At 47.6% G+C, this 22,280-nt stretch overlaps 2 protein-coding genes across 2 annotated transcripts in view; one reads left to right on the forward strand and one right to left on the reverse strand.

Moving 5' to 3' along the window:
- LOC137532380 (inter-alpha-trypsin inhibitor heavy chain H3-like) overlaps nt 1-22,280 on the reverse strand; it is a 241,768-nt gene that overhangs the window by 219,019 nt on the left and 469 nt on the right. The gene's annotated exons all lie outside the window — the stretch shown is intronic.
- LOC137532381 (inter-alpha-trypsin inhibitor heavy chain H3-like) overlaps nt 1-22,280 on the forward strand; it is a 140,365-nt gene that overhangs the window by 11,413 nt on the left and 106,672 nt on the right. The window contains exon 4 of the mRNA XM_068252814.1: nt 12,531-12,635. Coding sequence (XP_068108915.1) covers nt 12,531-12,635 — 105 coding nt within the window. The remainder of the gene's footprint in view (nt 1-12,530; nt 12,636-22,280) is intronic.

Genomic DNA, 22,280 nt, shown 5'->3' on the forward strand with positions numbered 1-22,280 from the left:
GAGGTGCCCAGGAATTATCAAATACATTAAAATTCAAATCAAAGATAGCTTTATTGGCATGACCAAGATTCATACAGGTATTGTCAAAGCAAGGGGAAAAGGGAGGATATGGAAGGGGGTGGGGTAGGGGGACAATGGCTAAGTAGTCTGTGGACATTTTTAGGTTTACAGTTGCGTTATGCACCTCTCAGTCTGTGGCATGCTGTGACATAGTGTGCAGCGATTGTCACTGTGGATTCCTCCTCTCAGTCTGTGGCATGCTGTGACATAGTGTGCAGTGATTGTCACTGTAGATTCCTCCTCTCAGTCTGTGGCATGCTGTGACATAGCGTGCAGTGATGTCACTGTGGATTCCTCCTCTCAGTCTGTGGCATGCTGTGACATAGCGTGCAGTGATGTCACTGTGGATTCCTCCTCTCAGTCTGTGGCATGCTGTGACATAGTGTGCAGTGATTGTCACTGTGGATTCCTCCTCTCAGTCTGTGGCATGCTGTGACATAGTGTGCAGTGATTGTCATTGTGGATTCCTCCTCTCAGTCTGTGGCATGCTGTGATGTAGTGTGCAGTGATTGTCACTGTGGATTCCTCCTCTCAGTCTGTGGCATGCTGTGACATAGTGTGCAGCGATTGTCACTGTGGATTCTTCCTCTCAGGCTGTGGCATGCTGTGACATAGTGTGCAGTGATTGTCACTGTGGATTCCTCTCAGTCTGTGGCATGCTGTGATGTAGTGTGCAGCGATTGTCACTGTGGATTCCTCCTCTCAGTCTGTGGCATGCTGTGATGTAGTGTGCAGTGATTGTCACTGTGGATTCCTCCTCTCAGTCTTTGGCATGCTATGACATAGTGTGTAGTGATTGTCACTGTGGATTCCTCCTCTCAGTCTGTGGCATGCTGTGATGTAGTGTGCAGTGATTGTCACTGTGGATTCCTCCTCTCAGTCTGTGGCATGCTGTGATGTAGTGTGCAGTGATTGTCACTGTGGATTCCTCCTCTCAGTCTGTGGCATGCTGTGATGTAGTGTGCAGTGATTGTCACTGTGGATTCCTCCTCTCAGTCTGTGGCATGCTGTGACATAGTGTGCAGTAATTGTCACTGTGGATTCCTCCTCTCAGTCTGTGGCATGCTGTGACATAGTGTGCAGGGATTGTCACTGTGGATTCCTCCTCTCAGTCTGTGGCATGTTGTGATGTAGTGTGCAGTGATTGTCACTGTGGATTCCTCCTCTCAGTCTGTGGCATGCTGTGACGTAGTGTGCAGTGATTGTCACTGTGGATTCCTCCTCTCAGTCTGTGGCATGCTGTGACATAGTGTGCAGTGCTTGTCACTGTGGATTCCTCCTCTCAGTCTGTGGCATGCTGTGATGTAGTGTGCAGTGATTGTCACTGTGGATTCCTCCTCTCAGTCTGTGGCATGCTGTGACATAGTGTGCAGTGATTGTCACTGTGGATTCCTCCTCTCAGTCTGTGGCATGCTGTGACATAGTGTGCAGTGATTGTCACTGTAGATTCCTCCTCTCAGTCTGTGGCATGCTGTGACATAGTGTGCAGTGATGTCACTGTGGATTCCTCCTCTCAGTCTGTGGCATGCTGTGACATAGTGTGCAGTGATTGTCACTGTGGATTCCTCCTCTCAGTCTGTTGCATGTTGTGATGTAGTGTGCAGTGATTGTCACTGTGGATTCCTCCTCTCAGTCTGTGGCATGCTGTGACATAGTGTGCAGCGATTGTCACTGTGGATTCCTCCTCTCAGTCTGTGGCATGCTGTGACATAGTGTGCAGCGATTGTCACTGTGGATTCCTCTTCTCCTAGTCAGATATATGTTTTTCTTTCCATCTTCTAATGTGAGAAAGTCTGGGAATATTTCCATCAATTTCTTATAGTAAGTGTCCCTGGTTGCCGTATATTTGGGGCAGTACAGCAGGAAGTGGCTTTCATCCTCACGGGTCTTCTGCTCACAGTGTTGGCATAGTCTCTCCTCCCTGGGTTTGTACGCCTGTCTGTGTCTCCCAGACTCTATTTCGAGGTTGTGAGCGCTCAGTCTGTAGTCTGAGAGTTTTGGAGCGTTCCCAGGTATGGGGCCATTTTATATTCTCTCTGTAGAGACTGGTATAATTCAAATGAAAGGTGTCTCCCCACTGTACCGACACAGTTTATTTGCACTAGGGCAGGGCCGTTTTTTCCACCGTGCGGGCCGGGCGACCGCACTGAGCGCAGACTGGCAGGACAGGAAGGGGGGCGCCGGCAAGAAGACACTGACTGGAGCCGCTGAGTGAGCAGGACAGGTGATGCGCGCCGCGGTACAGGCGAATGAAAGTACGCCAGCGCGATCATCACCGTCCGTCCCAGTTCCCACACTCCTCCTGGGCGCACTCCTTCCGCTCTGACGTCACTGCGTGATGACGTCTAGCGGTGCAGGCCAGGCAGAGCGCCGATCATGTGTCTGTTTTCCCCCTCATCCCCTGCCTGGTGACCCGCCCTGCGAGCGTGCTTTCCCCCCGGATCATCGGCGCCTCTCAGCAGGTGGTCACAGACAGTAAGTGATCTGCTGCTGCCATCTGACTTTCCCTCTGTCCTCTGATGCAGGACTGCTCTGATGTGTCCGGCTGGCCGCTATCAGGGAGGGGGAGGAGGAGGAGGGGGGGCGCTCTCTGCCCTGCAGCATTATTTGAAATAAATAATGAATTTGACGCTGGGGTGCTAGGGTGGCTGCCAGCCTGCCACAATTACTTTCTTTTTTGGGGGGGGGGGGGGGGTCTCTCTGGCTGAGGGGGTGTTGGAGGACCTGCAAGTGTTACTGGGGGGGGGGGGGCTCTCTAGTTAAGGGGGTTTGTTTGCCTGTCAGTGCCACTGTAACCTGCACTGAGTGGGGGTCTGGCTGAGGGGGCCTGTGGTGATATTGTAAACTACCACCCGAGACCCCCCTCAGTCAGAGACCCCCCCACTCAGTGGTGGTTACAGACAGTGGCACTGACAGCCAGGCAAACCTCCCTTAGCTAGAGACCCCCCCCCCCCCCCCCCCCCAAGTGGCACTTGCAGGTCTTCCAACAACAACTCCTCAGCTAGAGAGCCCCACTGAGTGCAGGTCTGGGGTCGATCCGGCGGCTAATCGGCCGCCGGATCGACCCGTGTATTCCCAGCATTAGCCAGGTTTGGAATTGTAAACACAACCTGTAGGGCGGGGGGGGGGGGGAGTTTCTCTGGCTGAAGGGTTTTTGAGGCAATGGTGCAATTTTGTGACGTGTGACATCACACTGTTGCTTGCAAGCCCCGCACTGACACGCCACCCGCACAAGCCAGTTCACAGAGCAGGGCTACGGGAAGATGGCTGCCGCCCAAAGCCCTGTTCTGGAGACTATTTGTGTCTCCAGTATAGGGCTTTGGGCGCCATCTTCCGTAGCCCTGCTCTGCCTGACTGTCAGAGCGGGAGATCGGAGCCCGGAGGAGCAACTAGCAAGAAGTCCAGGGGAGCTGCGCGCCAGAAGCCGGCCGGAAGAGAAGACTTCTGTCAGGTGAGTACATTCTTTTTGTGGCCCAAACTGCGTTTATTATGTGATGAAATGTGGCCCAAACTGCGTTTACAATGTGATGAAATGTGGCCCAAACTGCGTTTACAATGTGATGAAATGTGGCCCAAACTGCGTTTATAATGTGATGAAATGTGGCCCAAACTGCGTTAATTATCTGATGAAATGTGGCCCAAGCTGCGTTTATTATGTGATGAAATGTGGCCCAAACTGCGTTTATTATGTGATGAAATGTGGCCCAAACTGCGTTTATTATGTGATGAAATGTGGCCCAAACTGCGTTTATTATCTGATGAAATGTGGCCCAAACTGCGTTAATTATCTGATGAAATATGGCCCAAATTGCGTTTGTTTTCTGCTGAAATGTCACCCAAATTGCGTTTATTTTCTGGTGTCTGGGGTAACTGTTGCTGCATTTATTATTTAATGGTCATAGTTGGCTATATTTGCTGCTTTGGGGTTACGGTTACGCTCCAACCATACAATGTCATGGCCACACCCATTTTTTCGCGCGCGAACTCCCCCAATGCCCGACGCCAATAGCGCCCCTGAATCCCCCCTTACCGCTCGACCCACATGTCATGGCCACGCCCACTTTCGTGTGGAATAGCCATGCCCATTTTTCGCCTAGGGCCACTTCCTGCGGTCCGTTTGGGGCCACAAAAACCTTAGCTGCACCCCTGCTCTGTGTCCCTCATCGCATTCTTCACTCCCTTCCGGGGTCCTCTCTGTTATATCGGTGGCGCTTGCACAAGTGCGCAGCTGCAAAAAGTATGCGCCTGCGCAGAATGCTTTCGACTTTGGGAGCATGACTGCGTGGCGTGCAGAAGCCGTCAACATTGTCAGGTCGGTGGCTGCTACGGAGGGGACACCGGGAACAGAGCTGCGGCGAGGTACACATAGGGAGGAACTGGAGGAAGCCGTAGTTAAGCAGATATATTTTTTTTAATGCCTGATGTGTACGTTGAAGGATACATGAGCTGGAAAAAAAATTAACCATTTCGTTGTAGGCACAAGGGGGGGTGGGGGGGGGGGGGGGTGCGCATTTTTTATACGCTCGCCCCTGGAGAAATTTAACCTAGAAACTGCACTGCACTAGGGCAATGCATTTTGTGGGTGCCTACTCTTCACCTCATCAGGGCAACTTTCCATACTAGCTTGTCAATTCAGCCGGCATTGAGCACCTCTCTCAGACATGTTGCCTTAGTGCAAATAAACCTTTTCCTGTTTTCAAAAGCTGTGGTCACTGAGCTAAGCCACCTCTCTGGTATTGTTTATAAGGGAAATAAATATGGCAGCCTCCATGTCCCTCTCACTTCAGATGCCCTTTATACACAATTGAATTCTGAATGTTAAGGATTTTACAGTATTTTGGAATTCCTGGCGCCTCTTCACCCCGTTGTGTCTCCACAAATCTGGTTCACCTTTGGGAAAAATGTCCAAACAGCTCTCAGTACCATGCCCATCTGTACAAATAATCATGAAACCACAAAGCGATCATACCATTAAAGGGAATCTGAAGAGAAAATAAACGTAGGAGATAATGATCTGTATGTGTAGTAGAGATGTCGCGAATGGTTCCAGGCGAACTTCGGCGGTTCGCGTTCGCCTACCAAAGGCGAACTTTCCCAGAAGTTCGATTTGCCCCATAATGCTCTATTGCGCAAAACTTTGACCCTCTACATCACAGTCAGCAGACACATTGTTGCCAAACACACTGCTCTCAATGCTGGAGGCCCCCCCCCCCCCCCCTCCTCCAAGCAAGGTCCTTATACCATTTGACTCACTTGTCTCCCTACACTAATTAGTTAAGGGACAGCTGCTACACACTCTGCTAGGGAGTGTGAGAAAACGCGGAAAAGCCGCCGCAAGTACTCAGAGTAAGGCGGCTGATTCCGCATTCAACATGGCAGCTTGCGCGCATGGGCCTGCATCCACTAGTCTGACGGAGCGCGGAGAAACCGCCGCATGCCCAATGAACAAGGCGGCGGATTCCGCGTCCGACGCGGCAGTTTGCACGCATGGGCTTACCACTAGCAGTATGGCTGAACGCGGGGAAACCGCCGCATGCTCTGACAGCGGTGCGGCTGACCCCGCGTTCAAACCAACAGATGCATTACAACACATGTCTGGTGTGGCTGGGACTGATAGTCCACACTGGTTCAGAAGGAGAGGCAGAGCCTTTATGGCAGTCAGAGGGGTGTCAGCTGATCTAGCCGATCAGCTGACAATTTTATTAGGTTTCATTGGTCCAGCACTTAGGGGAGGCGCCGGAGAGCGCTGGTGTATATATACTGGGTGTTGGTCATTTCTCTGGTGTCTGGCGTTGCAATCACTACGTGGTAGCACTCAGACCTTGTCAGTATCTGTGATATTATCTGTGTTATTATCTAGACCAGTTCCTAGGTGTTGATGATCAAGGACCTCACACCTCAGTCTAGGGAATACTGTATATTATCTGTGTTGTTATCTAGACCAGTTCCTAGGTGTTGATGATCAGGGACCTCACACCTCAGACTAGGAATTAGCTTTACCATCTAGTTATACTCAGACCAGTTCCAGGGTGTTGATGATCAAGGAGCTCACACCCAAGACTAGGCATTGTTGAATATTTGTTATGACCTTCTGCTTTCCTGACTACTCTTCTGATCTCTGATTAGGTACTTCGCTATGTCTGATACTCTGTTGCCGAACTCTGCTTGTCTTAGGATTCCGCATCTGTCTCCTGTCTCTGTCCCTGATCTATCTGTCTGTTGCCGACCCAGCTTGCCCGACCTCGAGAGCTATCTCCTCAGTTTAGAGATAGCTCACAGGCATGTGGGTGACACCCCTCCTGGTGTCACTCACACTTGTCCTTCCTACTCCTAGCCTGACCCCTCCCTCGGGAGAGTCTCAGGCTTGCGGAAGGAACGTGTTACTGTGCAGTCCTCCCTACTGCTGTGCACTTGCTCCTCAGGTGCAGTCCTCAAAGTATTTCTGTTGCACCAAACACTCTTATTACCCTGGTGTCCAGAGGTTAGAGATATATCTGATTATCGGTGATACTGCAGATCATCAATAATCGGGTATATATCTGTATTCTCGGTGATACAGCAGATCACCGGTAATCAGACCCTCTCTGTGTTACACCGATCGTTACAGGGAGATTTTAATTAGCCTCTTGTGGGTCCCTCCACCCTCCTCCCTCCATTTGACTCACTTGTCTGCCTACACTAATTAGTTAAGGGACAGCTGCTACACACTCTGCTAGGGAGATTTTAATTAGCCTCATGTGGGTCCCTCCACCCTCCTCCCTCCATTTGACTCACTTGTCTACCTACACTAATTAGCTAAGGGACAGCTGCTACACACTCTGCTAGGGAGAGTTTAATTAACATCTTGTGGGTCCCTCCACCCCTTCTACCCTTATACCTATTTGGAGGGAGGAGGGTCTCATCTGCCAGGGAATTCCAGTATTTCAAAAACCAGCTTACATACCGTGATGGGGATTTGAACCCAGGTCTCAGTGTATGGTAGGTAACTAACATATCCATTATACCACCAACACTACTAGCTGAAAGTAGCTGAAAGTAGCTGAAAGTAGCCTAGCATGTACCATTTATGCTCAATGCAAGAGAAAAATTAGACAAGACAAATAACATTTATATCACACTTTTCTCCTGGCAGACTCAAAGCACCAGAGCTGCAGCCACTAGGGCACACTCTATAGGCAGTAGCAGTGTTAGGAAGACTTGCCTAAGGTCTCCTACTGAATAGGTGCTGGCTTCCTGAACAGACAGAGCTGAGATTCGAACTCTGGTCTCCTGTGTCAGAGGCAGAGCCCTTAACCATTACACCATTCAACCACTGCTTATGGATATGTAGCCAAACATGGCCTTGTCTTTTGTGTTCAACAGTTGTCAAGAGAAAAATTAGACAAGATAGCAGTGTTAGGAAGACTTGCCTAAGGTCTCCTATTGAATAGGTGCTGGCTTACTGAACAGACAGAGACGAGATTCAAACCCTGGTCTCCTGTGTCAGAGGCAGAGCCATTCACCATTACACCATGCAGCCACTGCTTACAGACATGTAGCCAGGCATGGCCTTGTCTTTTGTGTTCAACAGTTGTCAAGAGAAAAATTAGACAAGATAGCAGTGTTAGGAAGACTTGCCTAAGGTCTCCTACTGAATAGGTGCTGGCTTACTGAACAGACAAACGAGATTTGAACTTTGGTCTCCTGTGTCAGAGCCCTTAACCATTACACCATGCAGCCACTGCATACGGATATGTAGCCAGACATGGCCTTGTCTTTTGTGTTCAACAGTTGTCCAAAGAGAACCCCAGATAGCCAGGTAGATTCATCTCTCTCTCTCTCTCTCACCAACACTACATGCTGAAGCCAGCCTAGCATGTACCATTTATGCTCAATCCATTTATGTTCAAAAATACAATTCCGCGGAAAGCGGTGACCATCCCTACTAGAGAGAGAGAGAGAGAGATGAATCTACCTGGCTATCTGGGGTTCTCTTTGGACAACTGTTGAACACAAAAGACAAGGCCATGCCTGGCTACGTATCCATGTGCAGTGGCTGCATGGTGTAATGGTTAAGGGCTCTGCCTCTGACACAGGAGACCAGAGTTCAAATCTCATTTCTGTCTGTTCAGTAAGCCAGCACCTATTCAGTAGGAGACCTTAGGCAAGTCTTCCTAACACTGCCACTGCCTATAGAGTGTGCCCTAGTGGCTGCAGCTCTGGTGCTTTGAGTCTGCCAGGAGAAAAGTGTGATATAAATGTTATTTGTCTTGTATGATTTTTTTTCTCTTGCATTGAGCATAAATGGTACATGCTAGGCTAGTTTCAGCTACTTTCAGCTACTTTCAGCTAGTAGTGTTGGTGGTATAATGGATATGTTAGTTACCTACCCTACACTGAGACCTGGGTTAAAATCCCAGTCATGGTATGTTAGCTGGTTTTTGAAATACTGGAATTCCCTGGCAGATGAGACCCTCCTCCCTCCGGTAGGAGGGAATAGGTAGAAGGGAGGAGGGAGGGTGGCCTGAAATAGGGGCTTATGTGAAAACTAGACCTTTGCCTGGGACTTGTGATGTGTATTTCACTCAATCATGTCTGCCTCCAGGTATTAGAGCCCTCGAAACATGTTTTCTATCATTTTACCAGCCGTCAGAATTTTTTTCTATTTTTCAAAGTTCGCCTCCCCATTGAAGTCTATTCAATCTGAGTGTGACAGCGCTCCTCTTCCTCTCTAAAACTGAACAGAAACAGATGGCCGCACATAGTGCATTACTGTCATCATGAATCACAATAATCAAGCCCCAAACGTGCACATGTGCTCAAAAGTGCTCCACTCGTGATCTCTCCCCCTTCACACCAGCAGCTCACCGGATAAACGCCACCTCACTTTCCAGGTGGGTCTCACATTTAGCCTTGAGAGTGGCCAGCTCCAATCACAGTGTACACAGATTCTGATCCGTAGTTTAGAAGATCCACATTTTAATATTCAGTTCCATATGTAAAAAATATAAAAAACATACATAGCGTAATACAGTAGGTTAAAAGTCAGGGCCTGCGCAATTTCAGCGCACTCACGTGTGTAGAGAAATATCGCTGAAATTGCGCAGGCCCTGACTTTTAACCTACTGTATTACGCTATGTATGTTTTTTATATTTTTTACATATGGAACTGAATATTAAAATGTGGATCTTCTAAACTACGGATCAGAATCTGTGTACACTGTGATTGGAGCTGGCCACTCTCAAGGCTAAATGTGAGACCCACCTGGAAAGTGAGGTGGCGTTTATCCGGTGAGCTGCTGGTGTGAAGGGGGAGAGATCACGAGTGGAGCACTTTTGAGCACATGTGCACGTTTGGGGCTTGATTATTGTGATTCATGATGACAGTAATGCACTATGTGCGGCCATCTGTTTCTGTTCAGTTTTAGAGAGGAAGAGGAGCGCTGTCACACTCAGATTGAATGTACATCAAGGACCTGTGATAGCGAATACTCGTTGACAACTTCCAGTATATTGCATGCAAATTATATGACTGTCTATTGAAATTATATGACTGTTTATTGAAGCATTGGAGATTTTTGGCAGGCGCAGTTTGTGCATACTATAATTGAAGTCTATTGCGGTTCGCGAACTTTTTCGCGAACTGAACCTTTCGCGGAGGTTCCGATTTTCGGTTCGCGACATTGTGTAGTACTGTTAAGAAATATAACATTAGTAGCACAGATAGGAGTCTCATATTGTTTCCAGTACAGGAAGAGTTAAGAAACTTCACTTGTTATCTATGCAAAAGAGCTTCTCTGATCTCTCCAACCAAGCTTGGTAGGCTACAGTCCAGTTTCTGAAGCACTTGTACATCAACGAAACAGTGGAAGACAATTTCAGATAAGATTTTACTGCAGGGGAGTTCAAAGGGTCGTTAGCTCTGCTCTGTTTCATCATTTAAAATACAAGTGTAATTTGTAAACTTCAAATATTAGAGAATGATGCAATGCTATAGAAAAAAAAGCTATAGAACTGAAAATAAAAATGAGACTATTTTCTTTTCTACTAATTATCCGTACTATACATACAATTCATTATATCACAAGGTTTTTTTTCGCTTCAGTGTCACTTAAAGGGAATGTCCGAGCTGCCCAAGAAAATGACACCTACTTACCCGGGGCTTCCTCCAACCCCTAGCAGCCGCTATGTCCCTCCCTGCAGCTCCGCTCTCCGCCGCTGGCTCCCGGTCCCCGACGGTGCAGAGGCCGACCTTATGAGGCCGTTCTCTACTACTGCGCCTGCGCGAGCGCCGCTGTCAATCACTCGCACATGTTGTGGAGTGCACTGCGCAGGAGCGGTAGTTCTGCGTGAGGGACATAGCGGCTGCTGGGGGCTGGAGGAAGTCCCGGGTAAGTACAGTGGGTGTCATTTTTGGGGCAGCTCGATTATTCCCTTTAAGCGGGTGAATTTGTTTCCTGGAGAAGAACATACTTTGGCATTAAAAGTAGGACCCCAGAAACACAGCTAATGATCTTGTGAAGATGCTAAAGCAAACCGATAGTATATATTTATATATCCACAGGAAAACAAATCCTCAATCGACATTCACTGAAAGGCTGATCAGCAAAGCAGGAGACACCATAAAAAGTCACGCCGCAATTTGCAAGAGCTCCTGGGACAAAGCCCATACTTTCTAAAGAAATGTCCTCTAGTCTAAATATCCACCATAAAACTGACCATAATGACCATAGTTAAGTTTGGAAGAAAATGGTTGAGGTTTGTAAGCCAAAGAACAGCATCCCAGAGAATTAGCATCCAAGGTCTTGTACCGCCTACAGCTGATACAGAATACTGCTGCCAGACTGCTAACCAACCAACCCCGTCACTGCCACATAACGCCAGTCCTGCACTCCCTTCACTGGCTACCTATAGAATGGAGGGTCCTATTCAAGATCGGCCTACTGACATTTAAATCACTGAATAATCTGGGCCCTGGTTACATGAAAGAAATGTTGCAGCTACGTAGCAATCCCTGCATTCTCAGATCCACAGGTTCTAATAATCTAGTCATACCCAGAGTCCACTTGGAAACTTTTGGTCCCAGAGCCTTCTGTCATGCTGCCCCTACGTTTTGGAACTCCTTACCTCAACAGATCAGGACAGCTCCATCCCTGGACGTGTTTAAATCCAGACTGAAAACCCACCTGTTCAGTTTGGCATTTGCAGAAATATAACTTTTGTTGTGTGAATACTTCATCCTACTAATTACTGAATCTGAGAGAGCCTAAGCGCTTTGAGTCCTATGGGAGAAAAGCGCTATAGAAATGTTATTGTATTGTATTGTATAACTCATTATCTCAAATCAGCGGCTTTCCTCACATTATTTCAGAAGTTACTTTCTTAGAAGCTGATAGAGTAGATCATGACATGACATTGAGTATCTTCTCCTAACGGAACATTTTATTGACAAACCCCAGAGTGTTAAGTTGTGTTTAACGGACAACTGAAGTGAGAGGGATATGGAGGCTGCCATATTTATTCCCTGGTAAACAATACCAGTTGCCTGGCTGTCCTGCTGATCTCTCTGGCTGCAGTAGTGTCTGAATCAAACACCTGCAACAAGCATGCAGCTAATCCAGTCGCACTTCAGTCACCTGATCTGCTGCATGCTTGTTCAGGGGCTGTGGGTAAAGGTGGCCACTAATGATCCAATCTTTTTCATCCAATCTTACCATTTCTATGTAATATAAGGTAACTGCCTGAAGTATCCATTCAGTGTATTCACTCAATTTACCCTTATACTACATTGGATGAAAAACATTGGATCATTAGTAGCCACCATTGATGTATTTAGGCTGCTTCCACACAGGGACGTTACAGGCGCACGTTAGTGCAGCCTGTAACGCTCCCCCAATGCACAGCAATGTAACACAAGTGGGCTGTTCACACAGCCCACGTTGTGTTACATGTAACGCTGCACGTTCTCCGGAAAGTGCAGCATGCTACGGCGTTAGAGCGGCTATAGCCGCGTTAGACTGTTTGCACATGCGCAGTGGGGGGTGAGAGGAGGCGGGGAGATGATGCTACAGTAGCCGCGCACATGGCTACTTAATATTCACTGCACTGGCGGCCGCTGATTGGCCGGCGGGACCACGTGATGCGGAGTGTCTCGCTCCGCATCACGTGGTCCCGCCGGCCAATCAGCGCCACTCTGGGAGACCTTATAGGGCTCACTCTACCGTCCTCTCTTGCAGCACCATACGTTGTGTTAGGTGCACGTTATGCGACCTTAACGTGCCACCTAATGCAACGTCTTGGTGTGCAAGAAGCCTAAAGGCAGAGGATCAGCAGGACAGCCAGGTGATCTGCATTATTTAAAAGCAAATAAATCAGCCTCCATATCACTCTCACTCAGGTGTGCTTTAACGAACATGAAATAAATTGTGATACAAACTGACCGCATACTGATGACAGGCTCTCTTCATTACTTCTTGTGGCCTTTATTGCAGGACAATCGATGGGAAAGCCTATGTGGGGAAGATTATGGAAAAGGAAGCAGCCAAGAAAAAATACCAAGCAGCCGTCTCCAGGGGGGAAACCGCCGGACTGGTCAGGTAAGGGAATTCTTCCTGTACTAGTAAAAAGGCCCGCCTGTTAAAAAACAGGCGCTAGGCCACGGCCGCTAAACCCCTGCAATGTGCATACCGATGCGTCCTGCTCAGGGTCGGACTGGGACACTGGGGGCCCACCAAAGAAATTTCAAACTGGGGCCCACACATCCCATGATTGCGGTAAAAAGAGGGTGTGACCATGCACCGAAAGGTGGGCGTGGTCATGATGTATTATGGACAAGGCCAAATGTACATGATCTTAGCAGCATTGTAATTCAGAGACACTGCTGCCCAGGAAAACTTTGCCTAGAGTCCCCTCCTTCAATATAAAGTAATATCCTACTTTGCAGAGGTTGCGACCGCATTGGGGCCCTTGGGCCAAAGGGGCCCCGAAGGGCCCTCCCTCAACTACAGTACTAGCTCTCTATTGGTCCTGTGCTCATAATAATCACTTCTATAGATGCTATGAATAGTGATAATCATTAACACACTGCATGGCCGTTTCTACGGCCGTGCGGGGCGTGCCGCCGCCCGGGGCGCTGCTGGGAGGGGGGCGCTGTGATGGAGGGGGGAGTCGCAGCCGCGGGGAGGGCAGCCCGACCTCTCCCTCCCTCTCCCCGGGCCGCCCTCCATGCGATCCCCCCTCGGACGAAGTGCAGAGTAATGCGCAGGGAAGCGCTATAGAAAACTACTCACCTCGCTGGCTCCACGCGCTGCTCTCTCGCCGCCAGTCTCCTCTCTGCCTACACGCTGATACACACACACGCTGCTTCCTGTTTAGCAGCGTGTGTGTGTATCAGCGTGTAGGCAGAGAGGAGACTGGCGGCGAGAGAGCAGCGCGTGGAGCCAGCGAGGTGAGTAGTTTTCTATAGCGCTTCCCTGCGCATTACTCTGCACTTCGTCCGAGGGGGGATCGCATGGAGGGCGGCCCGGGGAGAGGGAGGGAGAGGTCGGGCTGCCCTCCCCGCGGCTGCGGCTCCCCCCTCCATCATGGGGGGCACCTACCTAACCTATACTGGGGCAGCTACCTATCTAACCTATCCTGGGGGGCACCTACCTATCTAACCTATCCTGGGGGGCACCTACCTAATCTAACCTATACTGGGGGGCACCTACCTAATCTAACCTATACTGGGGGGCAGCTACCTATCTAACCTATCCTGGGGGGCACCTACCTATCTAACCTATCCTGGGGGGCACCTACCTAATCTAACCTATACTGGGGGGCACCTACCTAATCTAACCTATACTGGGGGGCAGATACCTAATCTAACCTATACTGGGGGGCACCTACCTATCTAACCTATACTGGGGGGCACCTACAGGGCCGGGCCGAGGCATAGGCTGGAGAGGCTCCAGCCTCAGGGCGCAGTGTAGGAGGGGGCGCACAATTCATTCAGCTGTCATTCCTAATTGTGTTTGAAGCAGAAAGAAATAAGAAAAGGAGATGCATGGAAGTGACTACAAGCCAGATAACTAGAGATTAAGGTGTTGGGGGCTCTAGGGCACCTTAGTCTAATAGCAATCAGTGTGTGACGGCTGGGGTCGGAGGGATAGGGGGGCGCACTTTGGTGTCTCAGCCTTGGGTGCTGGAGGACCTTGTCCCGGCTCTGGGCACCTACCTAATCTAACCTATACTGGGGGGCACCTACCTAATCTAACCTATACTGGGGGGCACCTACCTATCTAACCTATACTGGGGGGCACCTACCTAATCTAACCTATACTGCGGGGCACCTACCTAATCTAACCTATACTGGGAGGCACCTACCTAATCTAACCTATACTGAGGGGGAAGCTACCTAATCTAACCTATACTGGGGGGCACCTACCTATCTAACATATACTGGGGGGCACCTACCTATCTAACCTATACTGGGGGGCACCTACCTATCTAACCTATACTGGGGGGGCAGCTACCTATCTAACCTATACTGGAGGGCAGCTACCTATCTAACCTATACTGGGGGCAGCTACCTATCTAACCTATACTGGGGGCACCTACCTAACCTATACTGGGGGGCAGCTACCTATCTAACCTGGGGGGCAGCTACCTAATCTAACCTATACTGAGGGGGCAGCTACCTAATCTAACCTATACTGGGGGAAAGCTACCTATCTAACATATACTGGGGGGCACCTACCTATCTAACCTATACTGGGGGGCACCTACCTATCCTATACTGGGGGGCAGCTACCTATCTAACCTATACTGGGGGGCACCTTCCTATCTAACCTATAGTGGGAGCATTAACTTATCTAACCTGTATTGGGGGCACCTACCTACCTAGCTAGTCTATACAGGTGACAACTATACTGGCTACCTATATTGAAGGCACCTACCTAACTAACCTATACTGGGGGCATCTACCTATCTAACCTATGCGGGGGGCAACTATTCTGGCTACCTATATTAGAGGCACCCACCTAGCTAACCTGTACTGGGGGCACCTAACTATCTAACTTATAACGGGGACGCCTGCCTATCTAACCTATACTGTGGGCAACTATACTGGCTACCTATACTGGAGGCACCTATCTGGCTAACCTATACCGGAGGCAACTATACTGGCTCACCTATGCCTGGCTACCTATACTGGGGGGACCTATAGCTGGCTACTTATACTGGGGTACCTATTCTGGGGGAATCTATACTGAGTGCAACTAGACCTGGCTAACCTACACTGCGGGCACCCATACCTTGCTTCGGGGGGGGGCGCAATTTTTACACCCTCGCCCTGGGTGCATTTTAGCCTAGAAACTGCACTGACACACTGTTCCCTATCTCCTTCTTGCACCTCTGACACTGTAGTTGCCATTGGCAGGTTTTGGTGCGTCGTATCAATTGTTATGTATAGAGTGCTTGGGGGGCCCCATTGTAAAATTTGCATCGGGGCCCACAGCTCCTTAGCTACGCCACTGCTCTCAGCATGAGTGATTACAGCACCTAGGGGAGAATTTTTGTGCTGCAGGCAGCAATTGGAGCTCTGTCAGACAAGGAGGGGGGGGGGGGGGGGCACCGAGGGAGAAAACTGTACTACTGTGGCCCAGTCCGACCTTGGTCCTGCTCACCCGTCTCCCGAAGTGGATGCACACAGGGAGATGTGGCATGCTTGGCAGTTGGAAAAAGCTGTTATTTCCCACAATGCAATGAGGTTTTCAGACAGCAGACTATCAGGTCTGGAAGCAGGGACAGACGGACATGATGACGCAGGGACACATGACTATTATTATATCGGATTACTGATAGTATTACAGAGATACACAACGCATGATGCACGCTCTCTGTACTCATCAGTGACGGCAGCACGTTTAGCAGGGGGCGGAGCTCTGTGACCAAATCAGTCAGTGACTTTCCCCATCCGTAGAAACTGCAGCATTGTCTTAAAGAGAAAGTCTACTAACAATAGTGTAATGCCTAAAATTGCTTTTTTTTTATTTTTTACAACACTTTTGTCCATAGTCAGTGTTTGCCCATTGTAAAATCTTTCCTCACCCAGACTTACATTCTGACATTTATCATGGGTGACAACATACTTTGTGCTGTCAGGTGCATTTCTGTGGAATGTTTGCATACCCTGAGTTCTAAAGCCAGTAGAAAAAATACCTGATCTCCCAGAATGCTATGGGAGGAAAAGCTAAACAGCCTAGACTAAGCATCAATGAGGGGACGGGGCTAAATACCAATATACAGCAATATATAGATATATATATGTTTCTGATGCTGAAACCAGGAAATTACCCTAAAAGTGCCTATCCTGAATAGTCTACTGCATTCTACTATATGTCACTACAGGGCCCCTTTACTGCATTCTACTATATGTCACTACAGGGCCTCTTTACTGCATTCTGCTATATGTCACTACAGGGCCTCTTTACTGCATTCTACTATATGTCACTATAGGGCCTCATTACTGCATTCTGCTATATGTCACTACAGGGCCTCTTTACTGCATTCTGCTATATGTCACCACAGGGCCTCTTTACTGCATTCTGCTATATGTCACTACAGGGCCTCTTTACTGCATTCTACTATATGTCACTACAGGGCCTCTTTACTGCATTCTGCTATATGTCACTACAGGGCCTCTTTACTGCATTCTACTATATGTCACTACAGGGCCTCATTACTGCATTCTGCTATATGTCACTACAGGGCCTCTTTACTGCATTCTGCTATATGTCACCACAGGGCCTCTTTACTGCATTCTGCTATATGTCACTACAAGGCCTCTTTACTGCATTCTACTATATGTCACTACAGGGCCTCTTTACTTCATTCTGCTATATGTCACTACAGGGCCTCTTTACTGCATTCTGCTATATGTCACTACAGGGCCTCTTTACTACATTCTGCTATATGTCACTACAGGGCCTCATTACTGCATTCTGCTATATGTCACTACAGGGCCTCTTTACTACATTCTGCTATATGTCACTACAGGGCCTCTTTACTACATTCTGCTATATGTCACTACAAGGCCTCTTTACTACATTCTGCTATATGTCACTACAGGACCTCTTTACTGCATTCTACTATATGTCACTACAGGACCTCTTTACTGCATTCTACTATATGTCACTACAAGGCCTCTTTACTACATTCTGCTATATGTCACTACAAGGCCTCTTTACTGCATTCTGCTACATGTCACTACAGGGCCTCTTTACTGCATTCTGCTACATGTCACTACAGGGCCTCTTTACTGCATTCTGCTATATGTCACTACAGGGCCTCTTTACTGCATTCTGCTATATGTCACTACAGGACCTCTTTACTGCATTCTACTATATGTCACTACAGGGCCTCTTTACTGCATTCTACTATATGTCACTACAGGACCTCTTTACTGCATTCTGCTACATGTCACTACAGGGCCTCTTTACTGCATTCTGCTATATGTCACTACATGGCCTCTTTACTGCATTCTGCTATATGTCACTACAAGGCCTCTTTACTGCATTCTGCTACATGTCACTACAGGGCCTCTTTACTGCATTCTGCTACATGTCACTACAGGGCCTCTTTACTGCATTCTGCTATATGTCACTACAGGGCCTCTTTACTGCATTCTGCTATATGTCACTACAGGACCTCTTTACTGCATTCTACTATATGTCACTACAGGACCTCTTTACTGCATTCTACTATATGTCACTACAGGACCTCTTTACTGCATTCTACTATATGTCACTACAGGGCCTCTTTACTACATTCTGCTATATGTCACTACAAGGCCTCTTTACTGCATTCTGCTACATGTCACTACAGGGCCTCTTTACTGCATTCTGCTACATGTCACTACAGGGCCTCTTTACTGCATTCTGCTATATGTCACTACAGGGCCTCTTTACTGCATTCTGCTATATGTCACTACAGGACCTCTTTACTGCATTCTACTATATGTCACTACAGGGCCTCTTTACTGCATTCTACTATATGTCACTACAGGGCCTCTTTACTGCATTCTACTATATGTCACTACAGGGCCTCTTTACTGCATTCTGCTATATGTCACTACAAGGCCTCTTTACTGTATTCTGCTATATGTCACTACAGGGCCTCTTTACTGCATTCTACTATGTCACTACAGGGCCTCTTTACTGCATTCTGCTATATGTCACTACAGGGCCTCTTTACTACATTCTGCTATATGTCACTACAGGGCCTCTTTACTACATTCTGCTATATGTCACTACAGGGCCTCTTTACTGCATTCTGCTATATGTCGCTACAGGGCCTCTTTACTACATTCTGCTAAATGTCACTACAAGGCCTCTTTACTGCATTCTGCTATATGTCACTACAGGGCCTCTTTACTGCATTCTGCTATATGTCACTACAGGGCCTCTTTACTACATTCTGCTATATGTCACTACAGGGCCTCTTTACTACATTCTGCTATATGTCACTACAGGGCCTCTTTACTGCATTCTGCTATATGTCGCTACAGGGCCTCTTTACTACATTCTGCTAAATGTCACTACAAGGCCTCTTTACTGCATTCTGCTATATGTCACTACAGGGCCTCTTTACTGCATTCTGCTATAAGTCACTACAGGGCCTCTTTACTGCATTCTGCTATATGTCACTACAGGGCCTCTTTACTGCATTCTGCTATATGTCACTACGGGGCCTCTTTACTGCATTCTGCTATATGTCACTACAGGGCCTCTTTACTGCATTCTGCTATATGTCACTACAGGGCCTCTTTCCTGCATTCTGCTATATGTCACTACAGGGCCCCTTTACTACATTCTGCTATATGTCACTACAAGGCCTCTTTACTGCATTCTGCTATATGTCACTACAGGGCCTCTTTACTGCATTCTGCTATGTGTCACTACAGGGCCTGTTTACTGCATTCCGCTATATGTCACTACAGGGCCTCTTTACTGCATTCTGCTATATGTCACTACAGGGCCTCTTTACTACATTCTGCTATATGTCACTTCAGGGCCTCATTACTGCATTCTGCTATATGTCACTACAGGGCCTCTTTACTACATTCTGCTATATGTCACTACAGGGCCTCTTTACTACATTCTGCTATATGTCACTACAAGGCCTCTTTACTACATTCTGCTATATGTCACTACAGGACCTCTTTACTGCATTCTACTATATGTCACTACAGGACCTCTTTACTGCATTCTACTATATGTCACTACAGGGCCTCTTTACTACATTCTGCTATATGTCACTACAAGGCCTCTTTACTGCATTCTGCTACATGTCACTACAGGGCCTCTTTACTGCATTCTGCTACATGTCACTACAGGGCCTCTTTACTGCATTCTGCTATATGTCACTACAGGGCCTCTTTACTGCATTCTGCTATATGTCACTACAGGACCTCTTTACTGCATTCTACTATATGTCACTACAGGGCCTCTTTACTGCATTCTACTATATGTCACTACAGGACCTCTTTACTGCATTCTGCTACATGTCACTACAGGGCCTCTTTACTGCATTCTGCTATATGTCACTACAGGGCCTCTTTACTGCATTCTGCTATATGTCACTACAAGGCCTCTTTACTGCATTCTGCTACATGTCACTACAGGGCCTCTTTACTGCATTCTGCTACATGTCACTACAGGGCCTCTTTACTGCATTCTGCTATATGTCACTACAGGGCCTCTTTACTGCATTCTGCTATATGTCACTACAGGACCTCTTTACTGCATTCTACTATATGTCACTACAGGACCTCTTTACTGCATTCTACTATATGTCACTACAGGACCTCTTTACTGCATTCTACTATATGTCACTACAGGGCCTCTTTACTACATTCTGCTATATGTCACTACAAGGCCTCTTTACTGCATTCTGCTACATGTCACTACAGGGCCTCTTTACTGCATTCTGCTACATGTCACTACAGGGCCTCTTTACTGCATTCTGCTATATGTCACTACAGGGCCTCTTTACTGCATTCTGCTATATGTCACTACAGGACCTCTTTACTGCATTCTACTATATGTCACTACAGGGCCTCTTTACTGCATTCTACTATATGTCACTACAGGGCCTCTTTACTGCATTCTACTATATGTCACTACAGGGCCTCTTTACTGCATTCTGCTATATGTCACTACAAGGCCTCTTTACTGTATTCTGCTATATGTCACTACAGGGCCTCTTTACTGCATTCTACTATGTCACTACAGGGCCTCTTTACTGCATTCTGCTATATGTCACTACAGGGCCTCTTTACTACATTCTGCTATATGTCACTACAGGGCCTCTTTACTACATTCTGCTATATGTCACTACAGGGCCTCTTTACTGCATTCTGCTATATGTCGCTACAGGGCCTCTTTACTACATTCTGCTAAATGTCACTACAAGGCCTCTTTACTGCATTCTGCTATATGTCACTACAGGGCCTCTTTACTGCATTCTGCTATATGTCACTACAGGGCCTCTTTACTACATTCTGCTATATGTCACTACAGGGCCTCTTTACTACATTCTGCTATATGTCACTACAGGGCCTCTTTACTGCATTCTGCTATATGTCGCTACAGGGCCTCTTTACTACATTCTGCTAAATGTCACTACAAGGCCTCTTTACTGCATTCTGCTATATGTCACTACAGGGCCTCTTTACTGCATTCTGCTATATGTCACTACAGGGCCTCTTTACTGCATTCTGCTATATGTCACTACAGGGCCTCTTTACTGCATTCTGATATATGTCACTACAGGGCCTCTTTACTGCATTCTGCTATATGTCACTACAGGGCCTCTTTACTGCATTCTGCTATATGTCACTACAGGGTCTCCTTACTGCATTCTGCTATATGTCACTACAGGGCCTCTTTACTGCATTCTGCTATATGCCACTACAGGGCCTCTTTACTGCATTCTACTATATGTCACTACAGGGCCTCATTACTGCATTCTGCTATATGTCACTACAGGGCCTCTTTACTGCATTCTGCTATATGTCACTACAGGGCCTCTTTACTGCATTCTGCTATATGTCACTACAGGGCCTCTTTACTGCATTCTGATATATGTCACTACAGGGCCTCTTTACTGCATTCTGCTATATGTCACTACAGGGCCTCTTTACTGCATTCTGCTATATGTCACTACAGGGCCTCTGTACTGCATTCTGCTATATGTCACTACAGGGCCTCCTTACTGCATTCTGCTATATGTCACTACAGGGCCTCTTTACTGCATTCTGCTATATGCCACTACAGGGCCTCTTTACTGCATTCTGCTATACGTCACTACAGGGCCTCTTTACTGCATTCTGCTATATGTCACTACAGGGCCTCTTTACTACATTCTGCTATATGTCACTACAGGGCCTCATTACTGCATTCTGCTATATGTCACTACAGGGCCTCTTTACTGCATTCTGCTATACTAGCCGACCCGCGTCGTAGCATACGCCGCATCTATCTATCTGAGGGCTGGAACTCACTAGAGCGATTTTTTGAGCGTTTAGGGAGCGTGATAAATCGCTAGCGATTTCCCTAAACGCTCTGCCAATGTAAACGGATGGTGCAAATTCCACAGAAGCGACTGCGATTAGCAAAATCGAAAACGCAGGACATGCAGCATTTTGTTAGCGTTTGCGGTTCAATGTAAAGTATATAAGCGATTTTGCTAGCGTTTTAAAGTTAATGTACACTGTAACAAAATTAAAAATAATTGAAAGGACCAATCAGACTTTAAAACGATAATCGCTAGGCTAATCGTAACCGCTGGCAAATTGATTACACTTTCTAAAATCGCTCCCTGAAACGCTCATGAAATCGCTTACAAACTGCTCATACAAAACGCTAGCGATTGCGATTAGCGATAGCATTTTGTAGGGGGTTCCAGGCCTGAAGCCAGAAGAAGAAGTACTTTCCATGAGAAAATGTATGCGTGCTCAAACACCAAGTTTAACCCTAGCAAGTCTGGCTTTGCAAATCTGCCCTAATTGGCTATTCATGAGGCAATGCTCATGCAAATATGCATTTGCTTTAACATGCCAACTTATGCAGGGTCAAAAAACCCATATCGCAAAGCGGTTGCCCTGCGGGAATTAGTTCATGCTACATTAGCACTATCCAGGAGCGCCACGGGGAGGATTCCCAATGCCCCCATACAACTGGGGGGACCGCGGGGTCCCA

This window comes from Hyperolius riggenbachi, chromosome 9 (assembly GCF_040937935.1).
Source record: "Hyperolius riggenbachi isolate aHypRig1 chromosome 9, aHypRig1.pri, whole genome shotgun sequence".
In the NCBI taxonomy this organism is placed as follows: domain Eukaryota; kingdom Metazoa; phylum Chordata; class Amphibia; order Anura; family Hyperoliidae; genus Hyperolius; species Hyperolius riggenbachi.